The 27,575-nt window shown below is 39.5% G+C and overlaps 3 protein-coding genes across 3 annotated transcripts in view; 2 read left to right on the plus strand and 1 right to left on the minus strand.

Annotated features, from left to right (window-relative positions):
* LOC146512797 (carbonic anhydrase 4-like) overlaps positions 1 to 27,575 on the minus strand; it is a 191,056-nt gene that overhangs the window by 160,360 nt on the left and 3,121 nt on the right. The window lies entirely within an intron of this gene.
* On the plus strand, positions 3,899 to 11,258 carry pax10 (paired box 10). The gene is made up of 8 exons (XM_085170842.1): positions 3,899 to 4,144; positions 4,984 to 5,211; positions 5,388 to 5,585; positions 7,182 to 7,264; positions 7,400 to 7,556; positions 7,852 to 7,925; positions 9,060 to 9,192; positions 9,291 to 11,258. Exons 2-8 carry the CDS (start codon positions 5,106 to 5,108, stop codon positions 9,389 to 9,391), a joined length of 852 nt encoding a protein of 283 aa, XP_085026968.1. The 5' UTR covers positions 3,899 to 4,144; positions 4,984 to 5,105; the 3' UTR covers positions 9,392 to 11,258.
* Positions 11,347 to 27,552, plus strand: mmp25b (matrix metallopeptidase 25b). Its single transcript, XM_085170820.1, has 11 exons — positions 11,347 to 14,944; positions 15,075 to 15,166; positions 16,330 to 16,462; positions 18,902 to 19,046; positions 20,713 to 21,017; positions 21,166 to 21,345; positions 22,837 to 22,921; positions 23,466 to 23,548; positions 23,678 to 23,830; positions 24,590 to 24,883; positions 25,745 to 27,552. The coding sequence occupies exons 2-11, from the start codon at positions 15,083 to 15,085 to the stop codon at positions 26,008 to 26,010; spliced, it is 1,728 nt and encodes a 575-aa protein (XP_085026946.1). The 5' UTR covers positions 11,347 to 14,944; positions 15,075 to 15,082; the 3' UTR covers positions 26,011 to 27,552.

Here is a 27,575-nt window from a genome sequence, read left to right on the forward strand (position 1 = left end):
TAGTTTCACAGAGCAATTGAAGGTGACAGGGACAGAGAGAGAGGGAGAGGGAGGGAGGGACAGAGGGAGGACACATCACAGTATCGCCCGAGGCTACACAACAGTAGAGGAAGAGCGAGAGATGGAGGGACAAAGAGAAAAGAGAGGGGAGACTCACGAAAGTACTCATAGGGAATTCCATACGCAGGTAATGGGAAAATGAAGTTACACACACAAAAAGAAAAGAGTTGAAATGAGTGCGTGTGAGTGTGTGCCTCACTTGTGTTTTTCCTCCAGGACACCCGATATCCCCTTTTTACCACTAACAGGCTCTTTTTTCTGTCTTTCCTTTTTTTTTTTTTTTGGAGCACGAGCGATTCCTCTCTGCTCCTCTCACTCATAATATATGAACGCATTATTGGATCCAGTCAGTAAGAGCAATTATAATGCACTCCCGTTTGTTTTTATTTTAACAACTTGATGAATATTTGTCGTGGCATTGTAACCATGGTGACTGCCTCCACCTCCACTGCCCCCACCCCTTCCCTCCCCTCCCGGTCCAGTCCACCTCCCCTTCCCCATCCCCCCTTCAGCGCTGAAAAAGCAAGGGATGGCGAGAGAGAGAGGGAGAGAGAGAGCGGGAGAGAGAGGTGACAGGAATGAACTAACAAGATGCACTAAAAAAATGCATGTCCCGGAGCTACATGAATCTTTGCAGTGAAGCACACGCCGTCACACACACGCACAGAGACTCACACACACACACACACACACACACACACACACACACACACACACACACACACACACACACACACACACACACACACATTACTCCAGTCGACACATAGGGATCACATAGGTTAAGCCACATTCCAACAACTGGAACACAATAAGATGCAACAATGATTTCAGAATACAGGAAAAAAACAAAAGGTTAACAGGCTAAAAAAAAAAGACAAGAGGGTGGGGCAAAATGTGTGTGTGTAATGTGTTAATGCTATATTTTTGGGTCCAGTTTTAAATCAGCTGAGCAGTTTTTGTTACTCAACAGTCTTTCACTTATCCCCTGATTTCTGTATTCACTATTAGTATTTTTTGTTACTACATTTTTAGGAACTTCTTTTTCGATTTTGTTTTTTTTGCACAAGCTCTACAGTTTGGTTCCCCTTGTTCTCTTATTACAGTAAAATGACTTCCTCTGAAAATTATTATTTTACATGAAACGTGATAAACATACTTGTTCTGTATAAGATTGCCCGAAAGCTTAACCATGCACTGATTTAACTTCTTAACAGCACATAAAGTAGCTTAAACCAACTAAAGATTCAAAGTGCTTATTGTTATGTGTGCAAAGGAAAACATTTCTCTGTACAATGAAATTCTTTCTCTGCTGTCCACACACAGATGCCGGTTAATATGTACAAATAGATAAAATGCAAATAGTATGAATAAATAAATGGAGTCAAAAAATGAAGTATTAAATAGATTTATGAAATAGCATGAAATAGATAAAGTCTCATTTGAATCAACTGTAAAAAGCTTTTTTTTTTTAAAACAATCTAATCACATAATATGCATTATGTATGAGTAGTTGTGAAATTTATCTATTCTGTATTATAAACTAATATCCGTGCTTAAAGTACGTCATGCTGTTTTTCCTGTCAGGGTGAGGGTTTCTTTTAAGAAGTATTCAATTTTTTTTTTCTTAATTAAAGTGTCTAAATGTTTCTTCCACCACTGTTCTTCCTTGTTTTTTTTACCTTTGAACTTGTCAAGTCTTTTTCTTTTCTCCGAGGCACGTCTTGGAGGAAAGTAACAGAGAAAGAGGGAGGTGCAGGGAGGGGGCCTTGGATGAAGCAATGGGGGCAGCGGCGAAAGAATAGCAGAGTATGAAAGAGAGAGGGAGCGACAGAGAGAAAGGGAGCGCAAAGTCTTGTCAACCGGAAATAAAACAAGCTGGCACCCTCCCCATCCCCAAGCCCCTACACCCACCCCAAAGTCACATACTTCTTCTTCACTCTCTCCATCTCTCTCCTCTGCCTCTCTGCTCCCATCTTTCATCGCTCTCTTCTCCTTCCTTCCGTTGCAAAGAGATATATTTAAACCCTGGTTCTTCTCTGTTCTCGGGCTTCGACTCTACCGTGTACCGTCATACCTGCGTCATTACTTACACCTAAACGCAGACCTTGTGTGTCTATCGCCAAGGGTTTCAGTATGGTGCTCCTTTAACCCACTGTGGGGCCACACGCTGCCTTTGTTCATTGTCCCATAGCTGTAAGCTCTGCGTGTTGTAGCAGAGGAACAATACCTCTGTGGTCAGGGAACAATACCTGGGTGTTCTCACAAAAGCTGGAATTCAAACCACCTGGCCATCTGCAGCATCTAAACAGGCCCGAAACACCAGTGTAAAGATTTAAAAACTCTGGTTGTGTGATATCAAATAGCTGCTTTTGAAAGCTTTTGACTGTAGAGCTGGACTCAGTTAGTCATTTAGATCACAGGCAGGTAAAACAAACCAGAAATTATTTGATACCTGAGTCATCATTTGAGATGAGAAATGAGAATATTTAAACCTGATACACGAAGGGATCCTGAATTGTAAAATCTATGTCTTATGAAATTATAACTAAAAATGAAAACTAAAGAAAGTTATGTAAACATGTTTCCTAAATATTTTCTTTCTTTGAAAATCCTACAAATGATAATACAGGCGAGTCGCCGCTGTAGGCCAAAGTAAAAGATAATTAACTGAATAAATGAGTGAATGGTTTTGTTAAATAGCATTTTAACTTGCTTTATAGCGTGACATGTTTATGTTCTAAAAATACATTATCATAAAACTATGACATTTTTGTCTTAAAAAGAAAATTTCATAGTTTTACAAAATGATAAAATGACAAATGAATATACAGATCATTTAAAACAGACCATCCGTTGTTTTAATTCAGATTTCCAGAAAAACAAATGTACATTTATCGCAAAGGTTTAAATATCAGTGAATAAATAAATAATAATGAGCTTAATAATAATAGCTAAAATAGCGTATTTATAGGTTGCAAATGAACTTTTTTCCTTAATAATATCTGGTCATAAAGAATATTTTTGTATCTAATGCGATTTGTAGTAAAATGATTGCTCATCCTTCCTCAATCCAGCTTCTTAGACAAGCTGGAAGAAAATAAAATGTAATGTTAACCTTAATATTACACAATATAGACAGAAACATTTTTCTTGATTACTTGTTGTATTTATGTTTTTTTAAATTAAGTAACATGCTTGACATATTTTCAGTAGTTCAAATTGATGACTCTGTATTAAAGTATGTATTATTAAGCCTAATGGCCCTAACACCTGTCCCTAAGTAATTTCATTGCAAACATTAATTCACATCATTTTCACAATGATGTAAAGTCATATTTCCTAACAATCATCATGATTCCCAATTATCTTGTAGTCACTGAATCTTCTCATGCCTACAAGACTCTGCAGTAGCAGCAGGACAGCAGGTACATATAGATATGTCAAAGCTTTATCAAAGTTTTGTCAATCACATCATTTAAACATCTATAAACAAGAATCAGTACAAATTAGGCCCCGCTAGTTAGGACAGCAAGTTTAATTATATCACGTGTCTGATTGCTAGACACTTGACAGCTGGTTGTACTTAATATTTATGTGTAATTTATGGCTAAAATTGAATTCCATCATCTATTCATCAGCCACTATCGTTCCATTATCTGTGCTTTATGCTCTAGTCTCTCGGCCTCCCCTCCTCCTCTTGCTGGCATTAAGTTCAAACTTGACACTGATGTTGACTCACTTTGTCACCCCTCGGTGGCTCTCTCTCTATCTCCCTCTCTCTCTCTCTCTCTCTCTCTCTCTCTCTCTTTCTCTCTCCCCATCGCTCGGAGGACAAGAGTGCCCGCAGACGCATTTCTCTCCAGAGCCCCCCCTTTCACTCTTTCACTTGCTCTCACCCTGTCTAACTCTCTCCATCTCTCTCCTACTCTCCTCTTTCCACACACACACGCACATCTACACACACACGGTATTGTCAACAAAGCTGGAGAACAAGGGACGTTGGGGGACCAGGGGAATAGAGGTCCACGGAGGAGGCGAGTAACACACACAGGACCCCCTCATCATTTCATCTGGACGATTGGTAAGTTTGAAGAAATTGTGCTGTGTGTTTCGTTTGGTTGCTTCTTTAATTGCCGGTTTATCGCGGGCTATGGGGTCAGCATCGTCACCACTGATATTTATTTAAAAGATTTCTGGACTTTATATTTAAATTGTCATCCCTGTGCACCCTGATCTAACGGAATCACATTTGACCTTTGACATTTTATTACGGCTGTAGTTTGTAAGATGTGGCTCCGTACTGACATACCTTTACCCTTCTTGTATAACTCTCCAATGAGGAAATCTTCCCACCCCAAACATAAACCAACAGGAAAAGAGAGCAGGTTTTTTTTTGTCTTTCTTTTGTTTTAACTCTGAGCTGGGTAAATATTTATTTAAGCTGATAACACTAATAAATGAAATACTTTTGCACTTTATCTTTCACAGTGACCATTAACCATGAGTTTGCTTTGGATGCTTTATGGCTGATCTTGCTCGCAAAGCCGCTGTACAGTATGTGATTGCAGTTTTTTGGCTGCACAGACTTGCGAACATGTTTTGGTTTACTGGGGGGGGGGGGGGGGGGGGGGGGAAGGGAGCTGAAAGCAAGTAACACCACAAATGTACTGCCTTTCAGAGTGGTTTCTAATGTACTTCATCTCCCTCTGGTATACTAGCCTAGCAATGTATAACACACACTCGTTACGACAGCGAGCATGTAACTAACTCCATTTCTGCCTGTCATCATGAGGCTAATTCACTACAATGCCAACCATGTGTGAATTCATGCGATATGAACCCCTCCTTCTTCTTCTTCTTCTTCCTCTTCTTCTCCTCTTTGCCCCTACCTCTAAACCTTGCCTCCCCACCCCACCTTAGGAGGTACAATTTGGAGGATTGAAGAAGGGAGAGAGGAGCCAAGGTGCCAGTAAACAGGGTCAAACACGCACGTAGGACGGGACTCATTTATTTCTCTTCATGGTGGTTTGGACACTCGTATTATGTATGAGAAGTTAACCATGCTGAACCTACAGAGCGGCTCTAACTGGAGTGGGCCTAACAACTGGTACCATGATCCCACCGCCATCCAGACGCAACACAGCACAGGTGAGAGGACATTTTCTGTCTCACTAGATCATGACACAGCCCTCACAGATCACAAGGAATATGTCTTTGATTTTAAACCACTTTCAAAGTCGTTTCGTGGCTACATCACCAGCCTTAAAATATGAGACACACACCCATGTAACACACATCTCTTTTGTCACCTTCATTGCTGCCAGTGTCTGAGGGATGTCTGCTGGACACGGAGGGCAGCATGGGAGCCGAGGCAGGGGGGGGTGGAGCGGGCAGGGTAGGAGGAGGAGTCCCCGTGGAGCGGGATGAGGGCGAGGAGTCTCAGCTGAGGCTGCAGCTCAAGAGGAAGCTGCAGAGGAACAGGACCAGCTTTACGCAGGAGCAGATCGAGGCTCTGGAGAAAGGTCAGGCCATGCAAGCACGCACAGCACTCTCCTCGCAGCCAATCGCTGCTCTCCACTGGTGCGAGCCAGACCAGAGCGTGTCATGACACAGCTTGTCTTGCTGCTTTTTTCCCCCCCTGACAACACCTTTTCTATTGGATTATATTTGTTACACCTTGTTTGCAGGAGTTTCTTAAATGGCTGTGGGGAGTGGGGGATGCAAATGAGAAATCAAAAATCATCCCGTGTATATTTTGGCAGGACATCATCTTTATCAGAGCCTGCAGATGAGAATAAACATTACCAGATGCAAATTATCCACAATCCTCACTCCACAAATATTCCTGATCTGGTCCAGAATAGCCTCCAGAGACATGTAAAGCAGAGGTTTGATAATGTGTGTTTGCCGCGTTTGTATTATGCAGTGAAATCTGGCCCTCGTAGCCCCGATACCCTCTGAGAGGGATCAGAAAGCCACCCTTGACTGGATATGGCTGCAAAGGGCCCTTGAGCTAAATAAGGACGCAATGTCCACTGTGCAGCCGAGTGGAAATGTATCACTGTGGTCACTCTGTGCAAATGACATTAATGAGGTACACTGACCTCACTGCACAGCCAAGGCACAATAACAATCATGTGTTGACATGGACGCCAATTATAACCAAGCCAATTATAACAATTTGCAAGACTCAATTTGCAAATGTATCATTATTTTTGCTAAATAAGTATTTATTAAGTATTTATTTATTAAGAGTGGACAAGTTTTTTTTTTTATTATTTGCAGACATTATAATCTCAACTAATTCAATATTTAAAATGAAACTTAATTATCTGCTGCTTTTTCAGATAATTTACTGACTTTTCGGGTTTCGGTTTTTCTCTTGACATTTTACTAAAAAATTTGAACGGAAACAGTTTAGACTATAAAGACATCTGTACAACTACATCTGAAACTTCAGAGTTCATCAGGATGAATCAGACTGCCGCTTACAGGGTGAGGCACATTCGCGTTTCGACTTGTCAACAACAAAAATGTCAGCAGTTTGTCACCTAGAAATGAACTCCTTTGATGCTCTAAAAGTGAAACTCTCACTAATACGAAGTGTCTGGTTTCAAGCCACACCATTTGTTAGACACCTTGTAGTAAGTCACTATATATGCAAATAAGTGACAAATAATGCAGTTTTCCAATACTAATTAAGAAAAACAATAACCTGCAAGGATTTTTCTTCAGTTTACTTTTACTCAGCCTTCTGTGAAATAAAGTGCTTAGACAGCTTCTCAACTTGAATCCTTTCATATGAACTTTCTGCGTGTTCCATAATCATAAATATTTTATACAAAGTGCAACAGATAAATATTTCAAAAATGGTTGTAAGGATACAGCTCAGCATCCTAGATTTATATGTTCCAAAGAAGGATAATTAGTAATGCTGATATTAAGCAGTAATTACACAATATGTAGTTGATTGATTTCTGCTAAAATGACTCTATAAAAGTCAATTTATGCTTAATTCTAATTCAGACTAAATGATATGATGGTTCCAAAATAGGTGAAGAGCATGCCAGGCTTAGGACTCACTTTGTGTGTTTGATGATGCTTTATATCTTCCGCAGAGTTTGAAAGGACACATTACCCAGATGTTTTTGCAAGGGAGAGATTAGCGAACAAGATTGATTTACCTGAGGCCAGGATACAGGTGAGGAAGCTCTCAGTCCTCCTCTACAATCCCATTTATTTGTTAGGCCTAACCTGTAACAGAATCCAAATATATACACCAATGTAGCTGTTAACAACAAGACAAACGGGTGCAACGGGACTCTTTGATTGGCAGGTGTGGTTTTCAAACCGAAGAGCCAAGTGGAGGAGAGAGGAGAAGCTGCGCAATCAGCGGAGGTCAGGCGGTGTGACTTCTTGCTCGCAGAGCCAAGCCCCCCTGAGCACTTCCTTCAACACGTCTGTCTATCATCAGCAGCACAGCAGCAGTTCAGGTGTGTTTGTTGACTTAACTCATACAGCACACGAGGAGCCTGAAAGCAAGACTTTACCTATTCTCTCAATAATTTATGTATTTGGTGACAGGAATATTTTAGTAGTTTATAATTACCAGCCTCAGAGCTCCCTCTGCTTGACATTTGCAGGCTGGTAAACCATTAGAGGTTCTCCATTAGAGCGCATCTATATTAAAACGTTTCCACTGCGAGATGCTTGTGCGTAAATTTGTGCACACATGCTCACTGTGCGTGCACCCTGTGTGTCTCGCTCTCTTCCTCTCTCTCTCTCCAGGGTCCATGTTGAGTCAGGCTGAGTCGTCCCTGCCGAGCTACAGCTCCCTGTCAGTTTTCTCATCTGGAGTCCAGGTTGAAAATTCATCATTCGTCATTTATCATTTATCATCAGCACCTTCCAAACTACATCAAATTCATCATAACAGATCAGAACCTGTTTATTATCACTTCTAGCCTCTGAAATTCATATTAATCAAAGTTAATAAATGATTCTGCAGCTGATAATAAAATGTGGTCACAGCAGTATTCTTTAATATTAGAGACGTATGGTTTGAAAGACCTTTAAATTGATTGATTTTTTTTAAACTGATGAATGATTATGACATCGTGTGAATGAATATGAATTACATTAGGGTTGTTTTTTGCTTCTCTCAAATTTTGACTGACATAATGCCATAATTTGGACATTTTTACAGTCAAATAGATCCAGTCAGTTCTTAATAAGGTTCTTATAGATGTGGCTTCAAGCAAAGCACCCAATACAAGAAACTGGAGATGTACACTTGTTTTTCTGACAACTTATGGCTCCCCCTTATCAGTCAAACTTTATTAATCATATTTTTCAACCACTGAACTCCAAATTCATTTTGCATTGAACATTTCTCCTGTGAAAAATGCAAAGGGTGTGTCAGGTTGAAGGCCTTGGCAGACTTTGGCATTGTTCTGAAAGCTGGAAGGTTTGCTATATTGTATAAAAGCCTTTGAACAAAAGGGTTTTTTTTATAGAATATGAAATGGTTTTTTAACAATGCAGTTTGCTTTCACATTCTTTGTCAGAAGCCTGCAGCTAATCCCCACTTTGAGGGATGTGGGATGCGCAGCTCTCTGGTTTTCCAGTGGATTGTAATTCATGTGTGCCAGAGCCTCAACAATAATGCATTAGAAATGTCTGCCCGGTCTGATTGCTGAAAATATATTCATCACAACGTTTAAATCTTTAAAAAGATTTGAAAGAAAACCTTGACTCTTTTTGCATCTGCAGTATTAAACAAAAGCGTGATGCTGCTGTTGCCGCCGCGCTGAACCACACTCCGACCATACCACAAGCCTCTAGCACCTCCGTGTGGTTAAACCCAAACGATGTTGCTGTAACTGTTTTAGTGCTACATGGTCTAGTAGACAGCAATGATTCTGCTCTTAAAAGTAGACTTGTATGTAATGCGTACCAACATCTTTTCTCTCCTCCACTCCTGTGTCCGCTCTCAGTCAATTCCTCCCCAGTCGGCCTCCTCCTACTCCTGCATGTTACCTCCATCTCCTTCTGCACCACGCAGCTTTGACTCATCAGCGTACTCCTCCCCTCATCTGCAGTCTCCACCCTCGGCCAACTCCAACACGGGTGAGCGTTTATTAGCATCACTTTGTTATTTGCTTTATTTCTATCTGTGATTTCTGTCTGACTCTTTACGCTTCTGACTGTTTTTCTCCTCTATTCAGGGCTCATATCGCCTGGGGTGTCAGTGCCAGTCCAGGTCCCAGGAACTGAGCCGCAGAGCATGAGTCAGAGCCTGGGTCAGTACTGGGCCAGATTACAGTGAACAACAGACAATCGTTGCCAATCAGCAAGACGAGAGAAGAAGAAGGAAAAAAAGGGCATGTAAAATAAAAACGAGTGCGAAGAAAAGAATATAAGCAAGCACAGGGCTGAGCTATAGAGGGGCCTCGAAGGGGTTGCAGACCCCAAAAATGCATTAAATGTTTACAAATTCAGCCAAGAGCAGCTTTGGTTGCACTTAACAGTACTCCGGCTGTACTGGTGTTATCTTAGTATTATCAGGTTGCACTTTTGGATAGTATGTGTACATAGCGCTGAGGTCAGGGTTAGGTATAGGATCAGTCTGAGGTGTGTTTAGAATTAGAGTCAGGATTAAATCAGGGTTTAATGTAGCATTTGATATTTAAGACTTAGCTTTGAAACCTTCCAAAATTCCATTACACAGTCTGGCTTTTTCTTTTATAAGTACATATGATCCAAGCCAAAGCACTAAAAAGAACAAAGAGGAAAAGACTGGTCTTCCTAAAGCTCAATACACATTTCCGAAAAAAAAAAGTGTTTACATTTTAGAATTATGTTGCAAAAATGTTGTTTATTCTGTTCAGTTTAATTAAATAGTGCCAGTTGACAGCAGAAGCCATCTCAAGGGGTTTTATGTTGTAAGGTGATGACCCTACAATATTCGCGAGAGGACTCTATTGATTTAACAGCAAAACTTGCTTTTAACCTCCAGCGAAACCATCCTTCCAGAGGTCAACTATCCACCACAAGCACTCGGGTCGTTTATCAAAAAAGGGTGCAGGAGATTGCTTTGAGTTTTAAATTATACCTGACTTTACTTCTACCCTTCAGCTTTAAGATCAATCCTTAATGCCAGCGTATGTCAGGTGTATTGTGAAGTGTAACCACAGTTTCTTGTTACTTGAGCAGCTCAAAGATATTGTGATAGCTAGCTTGTTTGCTAAGCATAAGCTGTGTGAGGCTACTGTGAAGATTTTAGACTTGCTTACAGCAATCACTTGTACTAAAACTAAAAACAAAAAAAACAAAAAAACAAAACATACCATAACAAGTGTAAATCCTGCCTATCCTGCCAGCAACATTACACTGAGACCACATATTTTTGTACAGACATCTGTGTATGATGAAGATAAGTGTGAAATATTGTCGGATGTTATTGGAGGGAAGAATGTAGCATGCTGTAGGCTCATTCACTCTCAAAGCACAAGTTTGATTAGTAATGCTGATGTCAGTACTGGCTGATCATAACATCAGTCTACACAATAATAAAAATGGCATTAGCAGATTTTTGGGGGGCAAACTGTAAAATAGGTACATTTTGTCTCTATTCTATATGCTGTGGATGTAATCTTTTTATTCAATCAATCAAGAAATCAGAAGCAATTCCATAACAAAGTTTGCAGTGATATATACACGATACATCACATCATAAATTTTTATTAGCCTATGACAATCAGTACAAAAACATAGTGCAAACACTCAAGAGACAATCAAAGCTGGAAGTAGAGGTGAATAACTGTGAAGTTAATGCAACACTGTCAATACAACAGCAATGGCTTTAACAAATGTGCATGACCAAAACAAGCTGCTACAGACAATCAGCTCCTATCAGAAACGAAATCAAGTATTGTACAAAAAGCTGTTGCTGTAATCTGCAGAGTTTGAACCTCTGCTCACTTTCCTCTGACTATTGGTTTTATTGATGCATCTCATACGAAATGTCTTTCGGCCCTTATTTATTTGTGTTTTCACTCGTTCACATAAGTCCTTTGTGTTGTTTTTGTTGTTGTGTGTTGTGTTAGTACTGTATAGCTACCAAGAGTCAACCCTTTTGTGAAGGCCTTGGATCCCTTTAATGAAAATAAAACTGTGTGTAATGAATCATTAAAGGTCTGCGTTTGTGACATTGTTTCGCACTTGCATGGTTCACAAGTTTTAAAAGAAAAGGATAATAGTGATGTGTATGTAGATTGGTAAAAGGCTAGTAACTGGTCAGCTATTTACGTAGCAACATTATTCATTCCAAAATGCAGTCAAATTGGACCATTGGCTAGTAAATCAAAGGTTATTTGCAGTTAACCTCGGCATGCTTGGTGTGCAGTGTGTGCTTAAAAAATTTGAGGAAACGGGACAACTGTTGGACAAAAGAAGTAGTAGGCCTAAAAAATGACTATGTAGACAAGATGAACAGCTAAAAGTCATGTGCATGAAATGTGAAAAATAAATTCAGCGAAGACCTGACACAGGACCTGGGAGATAGGTCAGATCCTAAATACGCATCTGACCCTTCAGCTGATCACTGAAGCCCCAGCTGAGGAGCTAAAACCCAGACATCAACATTACTGAAGCAGGAATAACAACAACAGAAAGGCAGCCAACATTCAAAGATTAGGGTTGAAAGTCCTACAATAAGCCTAGAGAACTTTTACTGGAGACTAATTAAAGAAATGAGAAGAAGGCTTTGCTAAAAGAGTTCAGGCTGTGTAGAAGAATAAAGGGGGTCATACTCCCTAGATTTGTACAAACGTTGTTTCTGGCTTTTATCATGCATTTCCATGTGTGTATGTGTTGATACATTTTTGCATTTATTTCCCATTTATCTATCAAAATATAAAGAAATGATGGGTGACTCAAGACTTCTGCATGGTGCCGTAGAGTACAGTATTAGGCTATGTTTCTTGAACAAACAGGAAAACTGGAAAACATCATCTGTCCATTCCAGCAAGATTGTTTAAACTCAATTTCCCAGAGTTCACCATTCAGAATCTTTTGTTCAACAGCATGAATGGAACATATGCTTTCAACCACTACTACTAAATATTGAGCAGCTAAAAGACTGATCATTTCCCACAGGGCAGCGACATGAAGTGGGCATGATGGAAACTGGCCTGCCATTAGCAGGGCTGCATTTATGCGCTAATGGCTCCACTCACTTGGGCCCTGGAGGATGAACAGAAATTAAATACGGGAGGAGAGGAAGACGGGGGAGGGGGAGGGGCAGGGAAAGATAACACCAGTTATGCTTTGCAGAGCGAATGGAAATGTAGACCCACAAACATAATGTGCTATGAGATGCCAGAGCACTCAAGCCAAATGCAGCATCATCCGTTCTCCAGAAATGTAGATGTAGACTGATGAGTAAAGGTAGACAGAACTTCCAGAAACTCTATGTGCAGTTTCCATGTGCTGTTAAAAAAGGCTAAAATGTCATTAAAAGTTTCAATTTAGTTTCTATCATCCTGTTTGCAAATAACTTTGTATTTGCAAAGTTTGTATATTTTTTTGTATATTTTTGTATATTTTGTCATACTCATTTTTTTTGGCATTTGTCATCCTCTGAGCTTTCTCCTAGCTGCTCTAATGTGTTTCCTTTCCTGACAAATAATAAATTTCACTTCCCTTTGGCAGTTCACTCAGCCTTCCTGACAAAGAGACTGAATAAGTGAAGTTGTGTTTTGTTAAGTTAAAATTACTGTACATTTCCAACATTCTACTAAATTGAAGAAACAATTGGATTATTCAAAATAGATACAATCAATACAGATGAACCATTAAACCTCCCTTGTTGCTATGGAACATGGATGCTGCAGTGCCTCTCATTTTTGAAAAGAATTTACATGTTGTCTGTAAATCAAACCCTACAAATGTGGCATCACTGCAAAAGCACAACATGTCTCTTGATAGGACATTAGGACTCATATATATTGCATAAACTATGCTTGAGGTCTCAGACTCATATCCTACACAGAGAACAAGAATGAATTGCTGGATCTTAGAAGGATATACAATCACACAAAGTATGTTTACTACACATTAGGATGATGTTTGTGGTTGCTCTAACCCAATAATTTGATGTGACCCAGATAATAATTAAAGAAAAATTAAAGAGTGAAATGACTCGCTAAGTCTATTCTATATTGTTACCTTTACCAGAACAAAGAAAGGTCAAAGCATAAGGTAAAAAATGGTAATATTGACTCGGACCTGAAAAATCTTGTCTAGTGCGAGAGCCCACAAAGCCACAGGTTCTTTCTATTTCTACTAAATTGTACATGAGTCCTCTGTCTCATTTGATCTGTATTTTCAGGTTTGAAAATGTTTAAATTAATAAACAAATGAATAAGTAAATAAACAGGTTTGTGAGCCTAAATGTAAACAGCCTGTGCTGCTTTGCTTGAATGCTTGATAAGAAGGCAACTGGACTTGTTTAGGTATGTGAAGATGTTTTGACCCACTAATCATGTGAGGCTTCACATAAGCCACAGAGTGCATAGACTAGTGTACAGTGCCTCTGACTTTTACGTAGGAAAAAACAGAAAACCATTGCAAAACACATGGAAAAACATAGGAGAGCCACGGCAACAGGACAAGACTCAGCTGTGCGTTTGTACTCTTTCAGAAATGCCAGTGGTCACATTGTGGACCAAAATGATGGAAGACAGAGATATGTAAAGGAGGCCATACTCCGCCATTGCTGAACAGATGTGGTGGCTAACAACACCAGGTACCAGCCACATGCAATGCAGGCTTGAGAGCCCTTCCAAGAGATTTCAACCCCTACTCACGCCTTAACAGCTCATGTGGTGGTGGGGTGGGGCAATGTCTTATAGTGTGTTCCAGTTCAAGTCAGAATTTCTAACTGGAATCTCAGATTTCCAACTTGGAAAATCTGACCAGCTCCACCAACCCCAACTTCACAATCCAAAATGGCAGCAGCACATGTAAATATAAGTAAAACCGTAAGCCCCTATATGTGTTTTCTGTGGGCAGGCCAATTGTGGGTATTCCTGGTGTTCATGTAAGCTGACCGATCCAGGGCCCATAGCAGATTTGTCCCTTTGGACCCTGAATTCATACCACGTAATTCTGTAGCAATCCAAAATAGGCTTTTCAACTGAAAACCACTCCCCTCCCCCATTTGGGGGTTACCATATGGTTCTCTGTGGGTAATCGAAAACCCATTTAGGGACCCTAAAACTACTGTTGGCCCTGATTGGGCACACCTAACAGGGGCCCATGTGGGGTCCATCATCCCCACACAGCTCCAGAGTGCTTAAGTTTTACCACTGTTTTTGAACACTTAGCCATCTTCGACTGTGAGGCAGCTCCAAATAGAGCTTCATGAGACGTTTGATGTTCCAACTGGAACTTTGAAACTTCTAACTTCCAACTTCAAATTGAACACGTCAAATTAAACTTCTAATATGTACTGCGACTGATTTATACTTATGACTCGTTAAATAGCCACAAGCAGATCATTGTCCAGGCTCTATTCCTGGATATACTGCAGCTGGTTTTTAGTTTAAAAAAGAACTATTGCTAGTGATGTAAAAAAACAAAGCAACAAAAAATGAGGAATATTTCCAGTGATCCAAAAACACGTATTTGTAGTATTGCATGAGTCTCTCTACCTTGCCAGAGAAAATCAAATCCTGTTTTTCCTTGCTAATGCAACTTCACTATTAAAAGCCCTCAACTCTCATTTCCGAGGTAACTGGAACGCCTCAACAGTTCCCCGATCGATCCACCAAGCCTAGTCCCAAGAGAGACTGAAGCAGCTGAAGAAGAACAAGCGGTGAGCATCGTCTCTGTTCCCCTGAATATGTGCTGATTTAGAGAAAGCTGCGGAATTATAAACAAGAATCCTCCAAATATTAAACATCCTGTTAATGATGTGGAGCACTTTTCCTCCTCTTTTCTTGCAGTGACTGGGATGGAGTTTTGCCTTCTGCTGTTAATGATATGGACCTTTACGGGAAGCACATCAGCAGAGCCTGACCAATACAGCAGAGCCGTGGTGAGTACAAAATATTCACGACACACAAGAAATCCTCTATTTGTAAACGTTTATCAGCAGCTGTGTGGATTCCTTTGGTGTATCTGAAAGTGGGGAGGAAAGTGTAGGGTTACTTTTGCATCAGATTTTTTTTGTATCCTTTTGAATCCTACATATCATATACATATAATTTTAATCTGACATTTAATGTGTATTTTATCGGAAATTGTATTTCCACGTGTTTTTCATTTCAGATGGTAAAATTAACTACCCACGGCAAGGGGTGTGTGTTTTGGCGGCGGGGGGTATAGAAGTATTTAATATGAGACTTATGAGGTTATGGGGTTTATAAGAATATATCAAACATATGAAACGCTTTGGGGACTTTCTTTTGACCATTCTGAGAGATTAATCCTTCATCAGAAAAACCACTAGTTGTATAAATAGAATAGACATTACGTTACACACTTCACATGAAATGCGACGTGCAAGCACGATAAACTTCCCACTTCCAGTTCCTCAAATATGAATTAATATTGCTATATTTCGTGGTATGTGTATATCGTGTGTGGCTTGGTTATGAGAAAGACAAATTTTTACTTCTTTGATTGAAAAAAGAGCCTAAATCCCAGATGACACTGCTGCAAATCTCACTGGGGGTAAATTATATATATGTGTGTGTGTGTGTGTGTGTGTGTGTGTGTGTGTGTGTAAGGGAGTTTGAAGGCAGAGATCAAAGAGGACGGTTGATGGAATAAGCCACCACCTTTTTCCTGTCAAAGTGCAGCTTGCAGGGTGGAGGACATGTAACAGTGCCGCAGGTTTCAAAATCACGTTCAAGAAAGAGATTTCATTGTTTCAGTGTATGTGTGTAAAGTGTGTATTTTGTGTGCTTCTGTGTGTTTTGTGGTACACACTGCTCTACAGCATTTATGCTATCAATCAACTTGCTTAACATGGAGAGGATCATGAAATGTTAATGAAAAAAAGGGCTGCGCTTGTTCAGATTGATCTGTTGTCATAAGTGGAGCAGCATACAGTGCGTATCAAATACTCCTATGACATCAAAGTAGACGCTTGCTAGATATGACTGACTCACTGTGGTGAGGATGCATTTACATTTTCTGGCCTCATTAGTAATCAAGTTTGGGAAATCAACCAATTTCTTCTTGTTTTGTGTCCAGGACTGGCTCGGTAGGTATGGGTACCTTCCTCGTCCTGACCCACATACAAGTCAGCTGCTGACGAAAGAAGGGATTGAAGAAGCTGTTCGTACCATGCAGAGATTCGGAGGGCTCCGGGAAACTGGGAAGCTTGGTAAGTTATTCTTAACTCACATCTGTTAGGAGAATGTATCACTGTATTTATACACAATTCTTTGTGCAAAGCTCTCGAGTTACCCCTCATTTCTTTGCAATTTGCTTCTAAGGAGCCAGAGTGTTTTATAACTTTTTTAATCAATTAATTTTTTAAGTGGTCTTGAGCAATAGTTCTCCAAACTTTCTAAGGATAGTTCAGTGTTTTTCTTGGCTTTTCACTCAGGTTTGTTAAGCCACTTATCTACATCTGCAATGATTCATTGAGTATCTCGAATAACTTGATTATAAAATATCATAAATGCAAATTTTTTTGCTTCGATACTTTGTTTAATTCATGCTCAGTTGTTGCCATATAAGACATAGAGGTCCAGGTGTAAGTGAGATAGATGGTGAATTCATGTGGATTACAAAATACCTGAATTTACCATGTCAATTTTTAACTGATATTAAAACTTTTCCTGGGAAAAAGCTGCCAGGAGTCCTTCATCCAACCACCTGTTCATAAAGTGGTTCATAAATGTTAAGGAAAGCAAACATTGTAGCTGCTCCCATCCATCAAGCAGAAAAAAAGGCACCAAATCCAACAAATTAATCAGTTTGAACCCTTTTTGTACACTTTATTACCTGCAGGTCATTGCAAAAACACATTGTCGTTGACATTCACAGGCATTAGGTAGTTTTTTGCACCAAGTTTATTCCCAAAAAGCTATTAGCTGAAAGCTTGACATATCAAGAAATAACAACTGCAAATGACAAGAAAACTTCCTTAAAAAAAGAGTTCGGGCTGTGTTGATGACATTGTATTTCCATATACACTACCAGTCAAAACTTTGGACGGTTCGATCCCCGGGCTCTCTGTCCTGGTCGTTGTGTCCTTGGGCAAGACACTTTACCCTACCGCCTACTGGTGTTGGCCAGAGGGGCCGATGGTGCGATATGGCAGCCTCGCTTCTGTCAGTCTGCCCCAGGGCAGCTGTGGCTACAACTGTAGCTTGCCTCCACCAGTGTGTGAATGTGAGAGTGAATGAATAGTGGCATTGTAAAGCGCTTTGGGTGCCTTGAAAAGCGCTATATAAATCCAATCCATTATTAATGGATTGTCTTTATTTTTACTACTTTCTACATTGTAGATACATACTGAAGACATCAAATATACAACGCAAGATATGTGGAACTACGTAGCAAGGAAAAAATTGATAAAGTATGTCTCATGTTTTAGATTCCAGAAAGTAGCCACACTTTGCTTTGTTGACAGCGTTGCAAACCCTTGGCCTTCCCTCAGTGAGCTTCATGATGTAGTCACCTGAAATGGTTTTCACTTCACAGGTGTGACTTGTCATTTGTGGAAATTCTTGCCTTCTTAATGAGGTTGGGGCCATCAGTTGTGTTGTGCAGAAGTCAGGTTGGTACACAGCTAACAGCCCTATCTTTTACAACTGTTAATTCATATTATGGCAAGAACCAATCAGCTAAGTAAAGAGAAACGACAGTCCATCATTACTTTAAGAACTGACGGTCAGTCAGTCTGGAAAATTTCTAAGACTCTGAACGTGTTCCCAGGGGCAAAAACCATCGAGCACTACGATGAAATTGGCTCACAGCACCTCAGATTAGAGCCCAGATAAATGCCACACAGAGTTCCAGTAGCAGACACATCTCTACATCAACTGCTCAGAGGAGACTGTGTGAATCACGCCTTTATGGCCAAATAGCTGCTGAGAAACCCCGAGTAAGGAAAGCAACAAGATATGTTCAGGCAAGAAATACAAGGTTTAGAGATTAGACCAGTAGAAAAAACACACCTCCAGCTGTTTAAGGGCTATTTGACCAAGAAGGAGAGTGATGGAGTGCTGCGCCAGATGGCCTGTCCTCCACAGTCACCTGACCTAAACTCAGTTGCGATTGTTTGGGATGAGATTGACCACAGATGGCAAAAGAGCCAACAAGTACTCAGCATCTCTGGGAACTCCTTCAAGAGTGTTGGAAATCCATTTCAGCTGACAACCTCATGAAGCTCATCAAGAGAATAGCAAGAGTGTGCAAAGCAGTAATTAAATCAAAGGGTGGCTATTTTGAAGAATCTAAACTATAAAGCATGTTTTTAATTATTTCACATTTTTTGGTTTACTACATAATTCCAAATGTGTTAATTCATAGTTTTGATGCCTTCAGTGAGAATATACAATGTAAATAGTCATCAATATAAAGAAAAAACATTAAATGAGAAGTTTCCAAACTTTTTATTGGTAGTGTATATTTGCACATTTCAGCAATTTCCTTCTTCCCATTTTCACAGGAAAAATGCAATTAGTGATGGCTCAAGACTTTTGCACAACACTGTACATTTTTTTTCAGACAGGGGTCACATGAGGCCTTGCAGTTCTTGCAACACCTTCTTTCATTTCAACACATGATATTTAATCATTTTCTCTTCCAGACCAGGAAACGCTCAAACTAATGTCTAAACCACGATGCTCTCTTCCTGATATTGTCGGAAGAGATGACATACTGAGGAGGCGAAGGAGGAGGAAAAGATATGCACTATCAGGCCTAAAGTGGGATAAGACAGATCTCACATGGAGGTTGGTTTTGTGTGATGATACATTGTGGTTTTATCATATGTGTATGAATCATGTGAAGGAATACTTGACATGTTTTTTACCCCATAAGTTGTCATGGCCAACAAGCTAGTCATGTTACATCAAATATAGGAACTAAGTCAGGATTAAAGAAGCATTTTATTGAGGAAGCTATCTGATAGCGTGTGGTGCTAACAGAATGATGTGTGACTGGATGTGGCTCAAGTGGTAGAGCAAGTCTTCCACCAAGCGTGCTCAGGTTGAGTATATATAAGTACAACTATATAGCACCTTTCTATTATAGAAAATTTACCCACATGCTGAAAAAGAGGAGAACCTGTTACCATTTGAAGATTAAAGGTTGAAGTAAGTGCTAGCATGTAGGATTTAAAACTTCTAAAGCTTTCCACTATGATAACTTGTGTTCTTGTGTTGTTGCACAAATATGAGAACAACAAGCCTATATTACAGCCTATAAATGCAGTGTTGCTTGGTTTCTCAATTATACAGGAGAAAATAGAAGATTAGGGCCACCAGAAAAAAAAGAGCACATCTTTTTTTCTTCTTTTCCAGAATTCTGAGAAAAGAGTGGCCCTAATCCTCTTCTGTACAATCAGATCCACCTATGACTTGAAATGTCGTATCTTATTAAGTCTACCGCAGCCAAATTTGAGGACATTGCAAACCAGCGTGTGGCATCAAGGTGACACCTTGGAATTTGATGTTTAAATATTTTTTTTGTTAAATTTGACCTGTAACTTGTAATGAAGGAGAAAAAAATTGAGAAAAAGGGAAGGCTCCACTTTTAGATAACATAAGCCTTCTGCAAGGCTGAATTTTAATGACATTTTATTGTGCTGTATGTATACAGCTGTGTATGTATAGGGCTGTGGATTTGGGGCCAATCGGTCCAGGGTCCATAATGCCGTTGGTGGAGGTGGCTGAATGGACCGAGGAGTGAGACAACGAGATCTTTGAGTAGTGGCATTTTTTGAAAACATTTATTAAACGTGTAGTTTTAATCATATTATTACACATACTGCAAATGTGCGCATAAAACAGTTGGCATTCTGTTTTTGAGGGTTACAAGTTTCATCTGGCAAGACTGTCTAGATGACATATTGTGAAAGGTGACACAGTGCAGAAAGGTCAAAGCAAGCACGCTTACAGACACAGACATCCCGTAGATTTATTTTTAGGGTAGAGGTGAGACTTGCTTGTAACTGCAATTTGTACCTGCATAAACAACAGTTTTTGCAGAATGTGTGCCTCATGTTCCAGAGATAAGCGAGAAGAAGAACATCCACAGGAACATCTGGCTCAGAGACGGTGAAAATGTCTCTTTAAGTGTGTTAAAGGTGACTGTCATTAACTGTAATTTATGCATGACATGTATCTGCCTGACGCAAGAAGGGGCGTGAACCCTGACGTATAAAAACCATTTGAAGTGTGCTTTCTAGCGGAGATTTATGCTGAGAATTGTGATGGTGTATTTCTTTCCACGCATGTGTTTAATAAAATCATTGTTTTGACACATCTGGACCAGTGGTTGTTTGTCTCACACCTCAATCAAAAGAATTCGGGACAGTATTAAAACATCATGTGTGATTAAAAAAAAGAGGAATGTGAAAAATACACAAGTCACAGCATTTAAGTTTTCTGTCTCCAGTATCCACAGCTACCCAAATCCCTCCACCTCCCCCGGCTTGGCTAACAATGACGTGGAAAAGCTCCTGACTCATGCCTTCAAAGCCTGGAGTGACATGGCCCCTTTGAATTTCCGTCAGCTGAGGAGAGACAACAATGGGGCCACAGCTAAAGGGGACATCAGAGTGTCTTTTGACCACATGTTTCACGACGATGGGTACCCTTTTGATGGGCAAGGTGGCACTCTGGCTCATGCCTTTTTCCCAGGAACACTTGAGATATCTGGTGATACACACTTTGATGATGATGAGATCTGGAGCTATGCAGGTATATAAAAGAATATATAAAATTTAAAAGGATATGAAGAACACAAAAAACCTCATCATTCACTTACCCAGAATGTCCACTATCTAATTTTAAGTGGGTTTTTTGCTTTCTTGTGAAACGGTAACACTTTTCCTTCACACTTCCACAGGTGATAGCAGAAGTACAGACTTGTTCACAGTTGCAGTGCATGAGTTTGGCCATGCACTGGGCCTTTCTCATTCCTCCTCTGATCCATCCATCATGAGGCCGTACTATCAGGGTCCCGTGGAAGACATTGCCCACTTTAAACTGGCCATGGATGACAGGCTCGCCATCCAGCAGCTTTACGGTCAGTCTGACTAGTCGTACACTCGCCAAATCAGTATCTGGCACTTGATGATGTAAAAATAGTTCAGAGGTGGTGGAGTATTACACTCATATTGCCATATCATAGCACTATTGTAGCAATAAATCTTTCTTCATATCCGTTTGCCCTTTCAAACTGATTGTGAATTTGTGAATTATATTACTTGAATTTTTTATGTAAGTTATATCAACCATCCATTTAACATGACCACAAGAGTTCAGCAATATAGCCTCAAAAATGTATCACATATTCCATGATATTTCAACATAGTTTGTGATAACAATATTAATGATGATATTGAAAAAAATAATAAATCATTTTATATTGATGCATACATTCAGCAACGTACATTATGTAGGTTAATGAACATCATCTTCAATCCCTCTTTTTTAATGAGCAACAGTCACTGATTACCTACTAGCAAGCGCAGCTAGCCAGTGCTCTGAGCAGCACACCGTGTACTCATTTAAGGTCATTGTTTCCACTTTCAGCGGAAACAGTTTTCTTGCATATTTTGCAGGGTTCTTGCTCTCCCTTAAAGGGACGGCATGTCAATATCGGTCATGGCTGATGGCTGTCCCTCACTGAGCCTTGTTCCTGTTAAAAAAGAGTTTTCCCTTCCTACTGTTGCCAAGTGCTTTCTCATCGGTGGTCATCTGATTATTGGGGTTTTCTCTCTATTGTTATAGCCTTCTTGCCTTACAGTAAAGCACCTTGAGATGAGTGCTTTATGGTTTGGTGCTAAATAAACAAAATTGAAATGAACTAAATATGATGTCTTGATGCATTCTCAATCATCCAGGAAAATAAATCTCCAAAAGTTGATTCTGTTCATCTGGACATAGCGTTTTCTGGGAGACTGAAGAAGTCACTTGGATGAGTGACGAAACGTTTCTCCCAGAAAATGCTACGTCCATATGAACAGAATTTTGGAACTTTTGGAAACTAAATATGATATTTTTTATATCACATAAAAAAATGCTACTGGGCTTATCACAGATGATACTGTATATGGCACAGCCCTAATGATCACTCTTGATTTGGGCAAGTGTACATGGAGGACATGTGGTCCTGCAAATATAAGCTGTCTCTGCTATTTGTTTCTAGTTTATATAATTGCACTTTAGACTTAGGTTTTATAAAACTCTTACACAGTTGTTCTCAGATATTCATTACTGATATATTTCTGTTATAACTTAATACGCTATAAAACGTAAAACGTCTACAAAAGATAAAAATAATACAGTAATACAATAACTCTGTTTTAATCTGGTTTTGTGTGCAATACTGCATTCATGCAGTGATGTAACTGAATATCTTCCTCATGTCTTAAAAAAGAAAAAGCCTTGCATCCTGTGTGACAAACACCTCTGCACACTGAGAAGAATGTGGGTTGCCTGCTGAGTTTTTCTTATACTGTCGTCAGCTTTCGTTTCCTCTTCCACAGTGTCTTCTGTCACTCTTCTGTTGCAGGTGTGAAAGATGCTGACCGACCAGGTGGTGATGATCCCCACCTCCCACGCCTGCCCAGTCCACCTCCACCGAGGCCAACACAGCAGTGAGCTGAACCATGGGAGGGATTGGGGGTGGGGGTGGGGGGATTATCTGGATTGCACTTTAATCCAGATAATCATCACATAATATTTGACTTTACAAACTATGAATATACTATTAATGCATTCAGACAAAGTCACGTAAAAAAAAGAAGAATGACTTAGGGAAGGCTGTGGCTGTGGCCCCTATCAGTCAAAAGGCTGATAGTTTGATACCCTGCTGCTGCAGTTTGCATGTCAACGTAAAGGGAAAGATACTAAAACCTCACGGCTCCATTGGTGTCTGAGCGTGTGTTGACAAATGTTAGACATTGTACTTAAGTATCGAAAAAACGTACTTGTATGAATGTGTGTGTTCCTGGATGAATGAGGCTTGGGGTAAAAATCTCTGTTAATATAATTGTAAGGTAGTAGTCTATTTAATTTAAGTGATAGCTTAAAGACTCTCACTGTGGCATTCTTGGCCCCACTGCGCCCTCTAGTGTATTTATCAAACAAATGCAGTAAAAGCAGAGTTTAACTTGATTTTGATTAAATTTTCTCTCCTAGTTCTGATCCATCATTCCAAGAGCGGTGTCAGGGAGGCTTTGATGCTATAGGAAACATTAGGGGAGAGGTCTTCTTCTTTAAAGGTATGAAAAAGTGGATCTGTGCTGCACAGAATATAAAATACACCTGAATTAATTTTCCACATTTGTCAAAAAAATATATTTTTATTTTATTTATCTGTGTTGTTTCTTTTGTGTCTTCTCTTCAAAAAGGTGCACAGTTCTGGAGAACCCAGCGAGATGGCTCTTTGGTGTCCTTAAATCCGGCTCAGATCAAAAACTTCTGGATGGGCCTTCCAGAAGGAATAAACAAGATCGATGCTGTGTATGAGAGGAAGAGCGACAGCCGCATCGTCTTCTTCATCGGTGAGAAGCTAAATCTTGTGGTTATGTATGGTCTCAGGTGATCTAATTTTGGCCGTTCAGAGACGGGGCAGAAGTGGGTGACTTCTCACGTCTGTTATATTTTAAACATGGTGGTTTTTTTGAGTGGGGGGTGAAATGTTAAATCATGTATAAATATTTTCATATACGTCATTTAGGTCAAGAAGTGTTTAGACAGTGATGCATTTATTATTATTTTGGCTCAACACGCTGCCACAATAGATGTGAAAATGAAACAATTGAGATGCAACTGGAGTGCAGATATTAAGTTTTTATTTAAGAGGCAGAACAAAAAAGGGTGTTAAAATAATGAGGATTTATTTTTAATATGTACAAATTAATATAATAATAAATAAAATACTTAATTTTAAACTTTTAAAGTCAGCCAATATGGTCCAGTTTGTCCTGGTGTTTTCTTTCTGTTCCAGGCTTTTAATGCTGCTGTTTTCTGCTGTTTTTGTATTTGGTCTTTCCTGCCTTCAGTTTTGTCCTCGCTAAGTGAAATGCAGCTGAAGACAATCTCCTGAACAGATCTGCCCCAGACAAATATTTTCACTTCTTTACATTCAAACCCCCTGCTGTATCTTTTGGGTCATTGCCTGTATCACTGGGTCTGTATTATCGGTACTTTCCAGTTTGGTCTGCTGCTGATAAACCGAAAAATTCACCAGGATATGGTTCCGACTCACATTAAGTGATTTTCTGTTGAAATATTCTATGTTTTGCTTTCGCCATGTCCAGGATCTCAGTACTGGGTCTTCAAGGACACAGTGGCTATGGCCGGTTACCCTCGACCTCTCTCTGACTGGGGCATGAAGAAGAAGTCGGGTGAGACAGTGAACAGGGTGGACGCTGCTTTCATCTGGGCTCATAACGGCAAAACATACCTGTTCAGCGGAGGGGAGTTTTGGAGGTTTAACGAAAACATTGAGAATGGACAGAGGACCATCCAACCAGAGCAAGGATATCCACGGGAAAACACCCTATGGGAAGGAATGCCTGCCCATATCGATGGCATCATTAGCTGGCGAGAAGGTAACATTGTGTTAAAATGGAGACATATGTGATGATCTTCTATTACAAACTTGAGATCAGAGTTGCGCAATTCATTTCCCCAAGGGGCCACATGAGAAACTGGGCACCAATAAGGATTAAGCTTATTGGTACAGTTTCTCACTTGGCCCTTTGGAAAATGAATTGTCCACCTTTGCTCTAGACAAATACACAACAATGATAGAGAAGTTATTTTAGGAGATAGCTTTTGTCAGCTGTCACACCCAAGATGCTCAAGGGAATGACGCACAGAAAGGATTAAGATAAGAAGTTCTAAATAACATCTTACACTGAGATGCAACATGATTCAAGTAGATAAATAAATAAAGGAAAGATTCCTGCACAAGAAAATGCCATGCCATATCCTATTTCATTACTTCATGTGAAAAGTAGTAGTATCACATCAAAGCATACTTTATATTAGAACGACAATCTAAATGTGTCTAATTTAACAGGTGGGTGATTTGTTGGAAATCCGTGGATGCCTCGCAGCTGACCCAGAAAGGACTATTTTTTAATTTTTGTATTTATTTAGTACAGTAATTTTAGTATTTTTAATAAAGCTGTTGAAAACTTTGGCTTCAGGGTAAGAGAGCTTTTGAAATGACAGGATTTAGAAGTACATTTTCTGAGCCCTCATAACATCATTAAGTGCAGGAGCTAACCACATAACTACTTTGTAGTTACAAAAACTACAATGTGCTGCTGTCTTCCACTCCTTTTAATCAGAATCCAGTTTGTATGGGTTGGTTTATTCATAATTTGATGAAACAAAATAACAGCTGCATTGCTTTTCATGTTCTTTTTTTCTTTTTTCTTTCCTTTTTTTTTGTTGTTGTTAAGGAAATACCTATTTCTTCAAGGATAATTCCTACTGGATGCTCACAAATGGAGGCCTGAACCAAGATGATGTCACACCAAAATCCATCGGTGTTGACTGGCTTAGATGTCCAGCTCCTCCTTCAACTTCCACTCCAACAAATCCTCAATTCCCCAAAAAATGCACCTGCCTCTTCTTGGGATCGCATTCATCGCTAAAAAGCAGCTCTCTCCTCTTGATTTTTATTTTGCTGCTAACCAATGAGATTATAAGAAACATGAGTTTGTAATTTTCTTGAGTCAATGTTTACTTCTCCCTTTTTTCCACTGGCGGGTTATTAATAGAATGACTTTGTCATCTTACTCGCATAAAGTTACACAATAGTTTCAAATTGAGTCCCAGTGGCAAGGAAAGCCTCTCTTAAACCCCCTGGGTTTCTATAAATACAGTTTCTCATCTGAAACATATTGCGACATTTTTGTATTGAATTACAATTAGCTTTACAGAAGAAAGAAATGTCATTTAACACCACAAGCAAGCACACAGGTTACTTCTTCATAACAAGGTCTTATGTAACCGCCTTGTGCTTGGGGTGATAAAAAGGTAAATCAAACATACTTAACAGCAAAAGTCATTTTCATCTTTAAATATATCTATTTATAATTAGATTTTGGTGCTTTTGCTAAAATATCAAAATATATAGTGCACAAGTAGATCTGGATTATGGTAAATTGAGATAGATAGATTTTGTTTTTTTATATTTGTGTAGTTTTTACAAATGTACAATGTTTTGGTTGTTTTACATTGATATTAATAGCTGTCATTGTAGAATATTCTTAAGGCTGGGCTGTGTTAAGCTGAGATGCTTAACTGTGCAGATGAAACATACCAAATCCTTCAGTGGTTTTCACAGCTCAAGTCAGATAGACTTACTGTAAAGTGACAATATACATTTTGTAAAATCTCTGTGAAAGAAATCTTAAACAAAACCATTTATAAGTTATCAGAAACTATTAAAATGTCCTAATGTTGAATTTTATACTTTTGGTTTTGGTTTGTAGCTTTGTCTTTTGCTTTTAACACACATTTCTTTGGCGTCACTGCCCTTGCCGCAAGTGTGAAGGCATGTTACCTCATGTTGTCTTATCTGGCTCAGATTCAAGATGATTCATTTTCAATGATTAAATACTTGTCATTCTCCAGTGACAGTTCTGTTTGTGTGTTCAGTTACAGATTGATGATAGCATTATTAGGAACACCTCTCCCTGTTTGCAGGAACCTACTTATCACAAGGACATCAAATACCGCCATTACAAAAAGAAGAGCAAAGTGATAAGAATGCTTGTCTTGTGGCCTGAAAAATATGTTATGAAAATATGTTTCACTTAGTTAAAATCAAATTAACTGCAACCCCAACCTTTCATTGATAATACGGCTAGTTAACCATTACACAAACACAGCCAAATCCTTCAAAGCGGTTTGAGTTTAAACAGGTCTGTTTGCACTGCTTTGTTAGTAAATGGCATGGGTGGCAAACCAGTGTGGACAAATAATTGGCAGCGTCACAGGTTGGGAATAAAACTAGGGATCTTTGTTCTAAAATACATTGTTGAAGCACATTTTGTAAACTAGAATAGACAGCTCTCAAAAGCTCAGACAGCTTGACCTAGTTAGGTGTAACAAATGCACCTATGAAGCACTCCAGCCAGCTATGTATCATTTCAAAATTTCCAGAAACTTCCAAGAATTTATAAAAAGAGAGTAAAGCGGCACAAACATTCACAAACATTTTTTAAATGCCATTTAAGAAGATCAGGAAAGTCAGTTTTCTTCATGTTGAAGCAATACAGTACA

Source organism: Neolamprologus multifasciatus, chromosome 8, assembly GCF_963576455.1.
Source record: "Neolamprologus multifasciatus chromosome 8, fNeoMul1.2, whole genome shotgun sequence".
Classification (NCBI taxonomy): Eukaryota; Metazoa; Chordata; class Actinopteri; order Cichliformes; family Cichlidae; genus Neolamprologus; species Neolamprologus multifasciatus.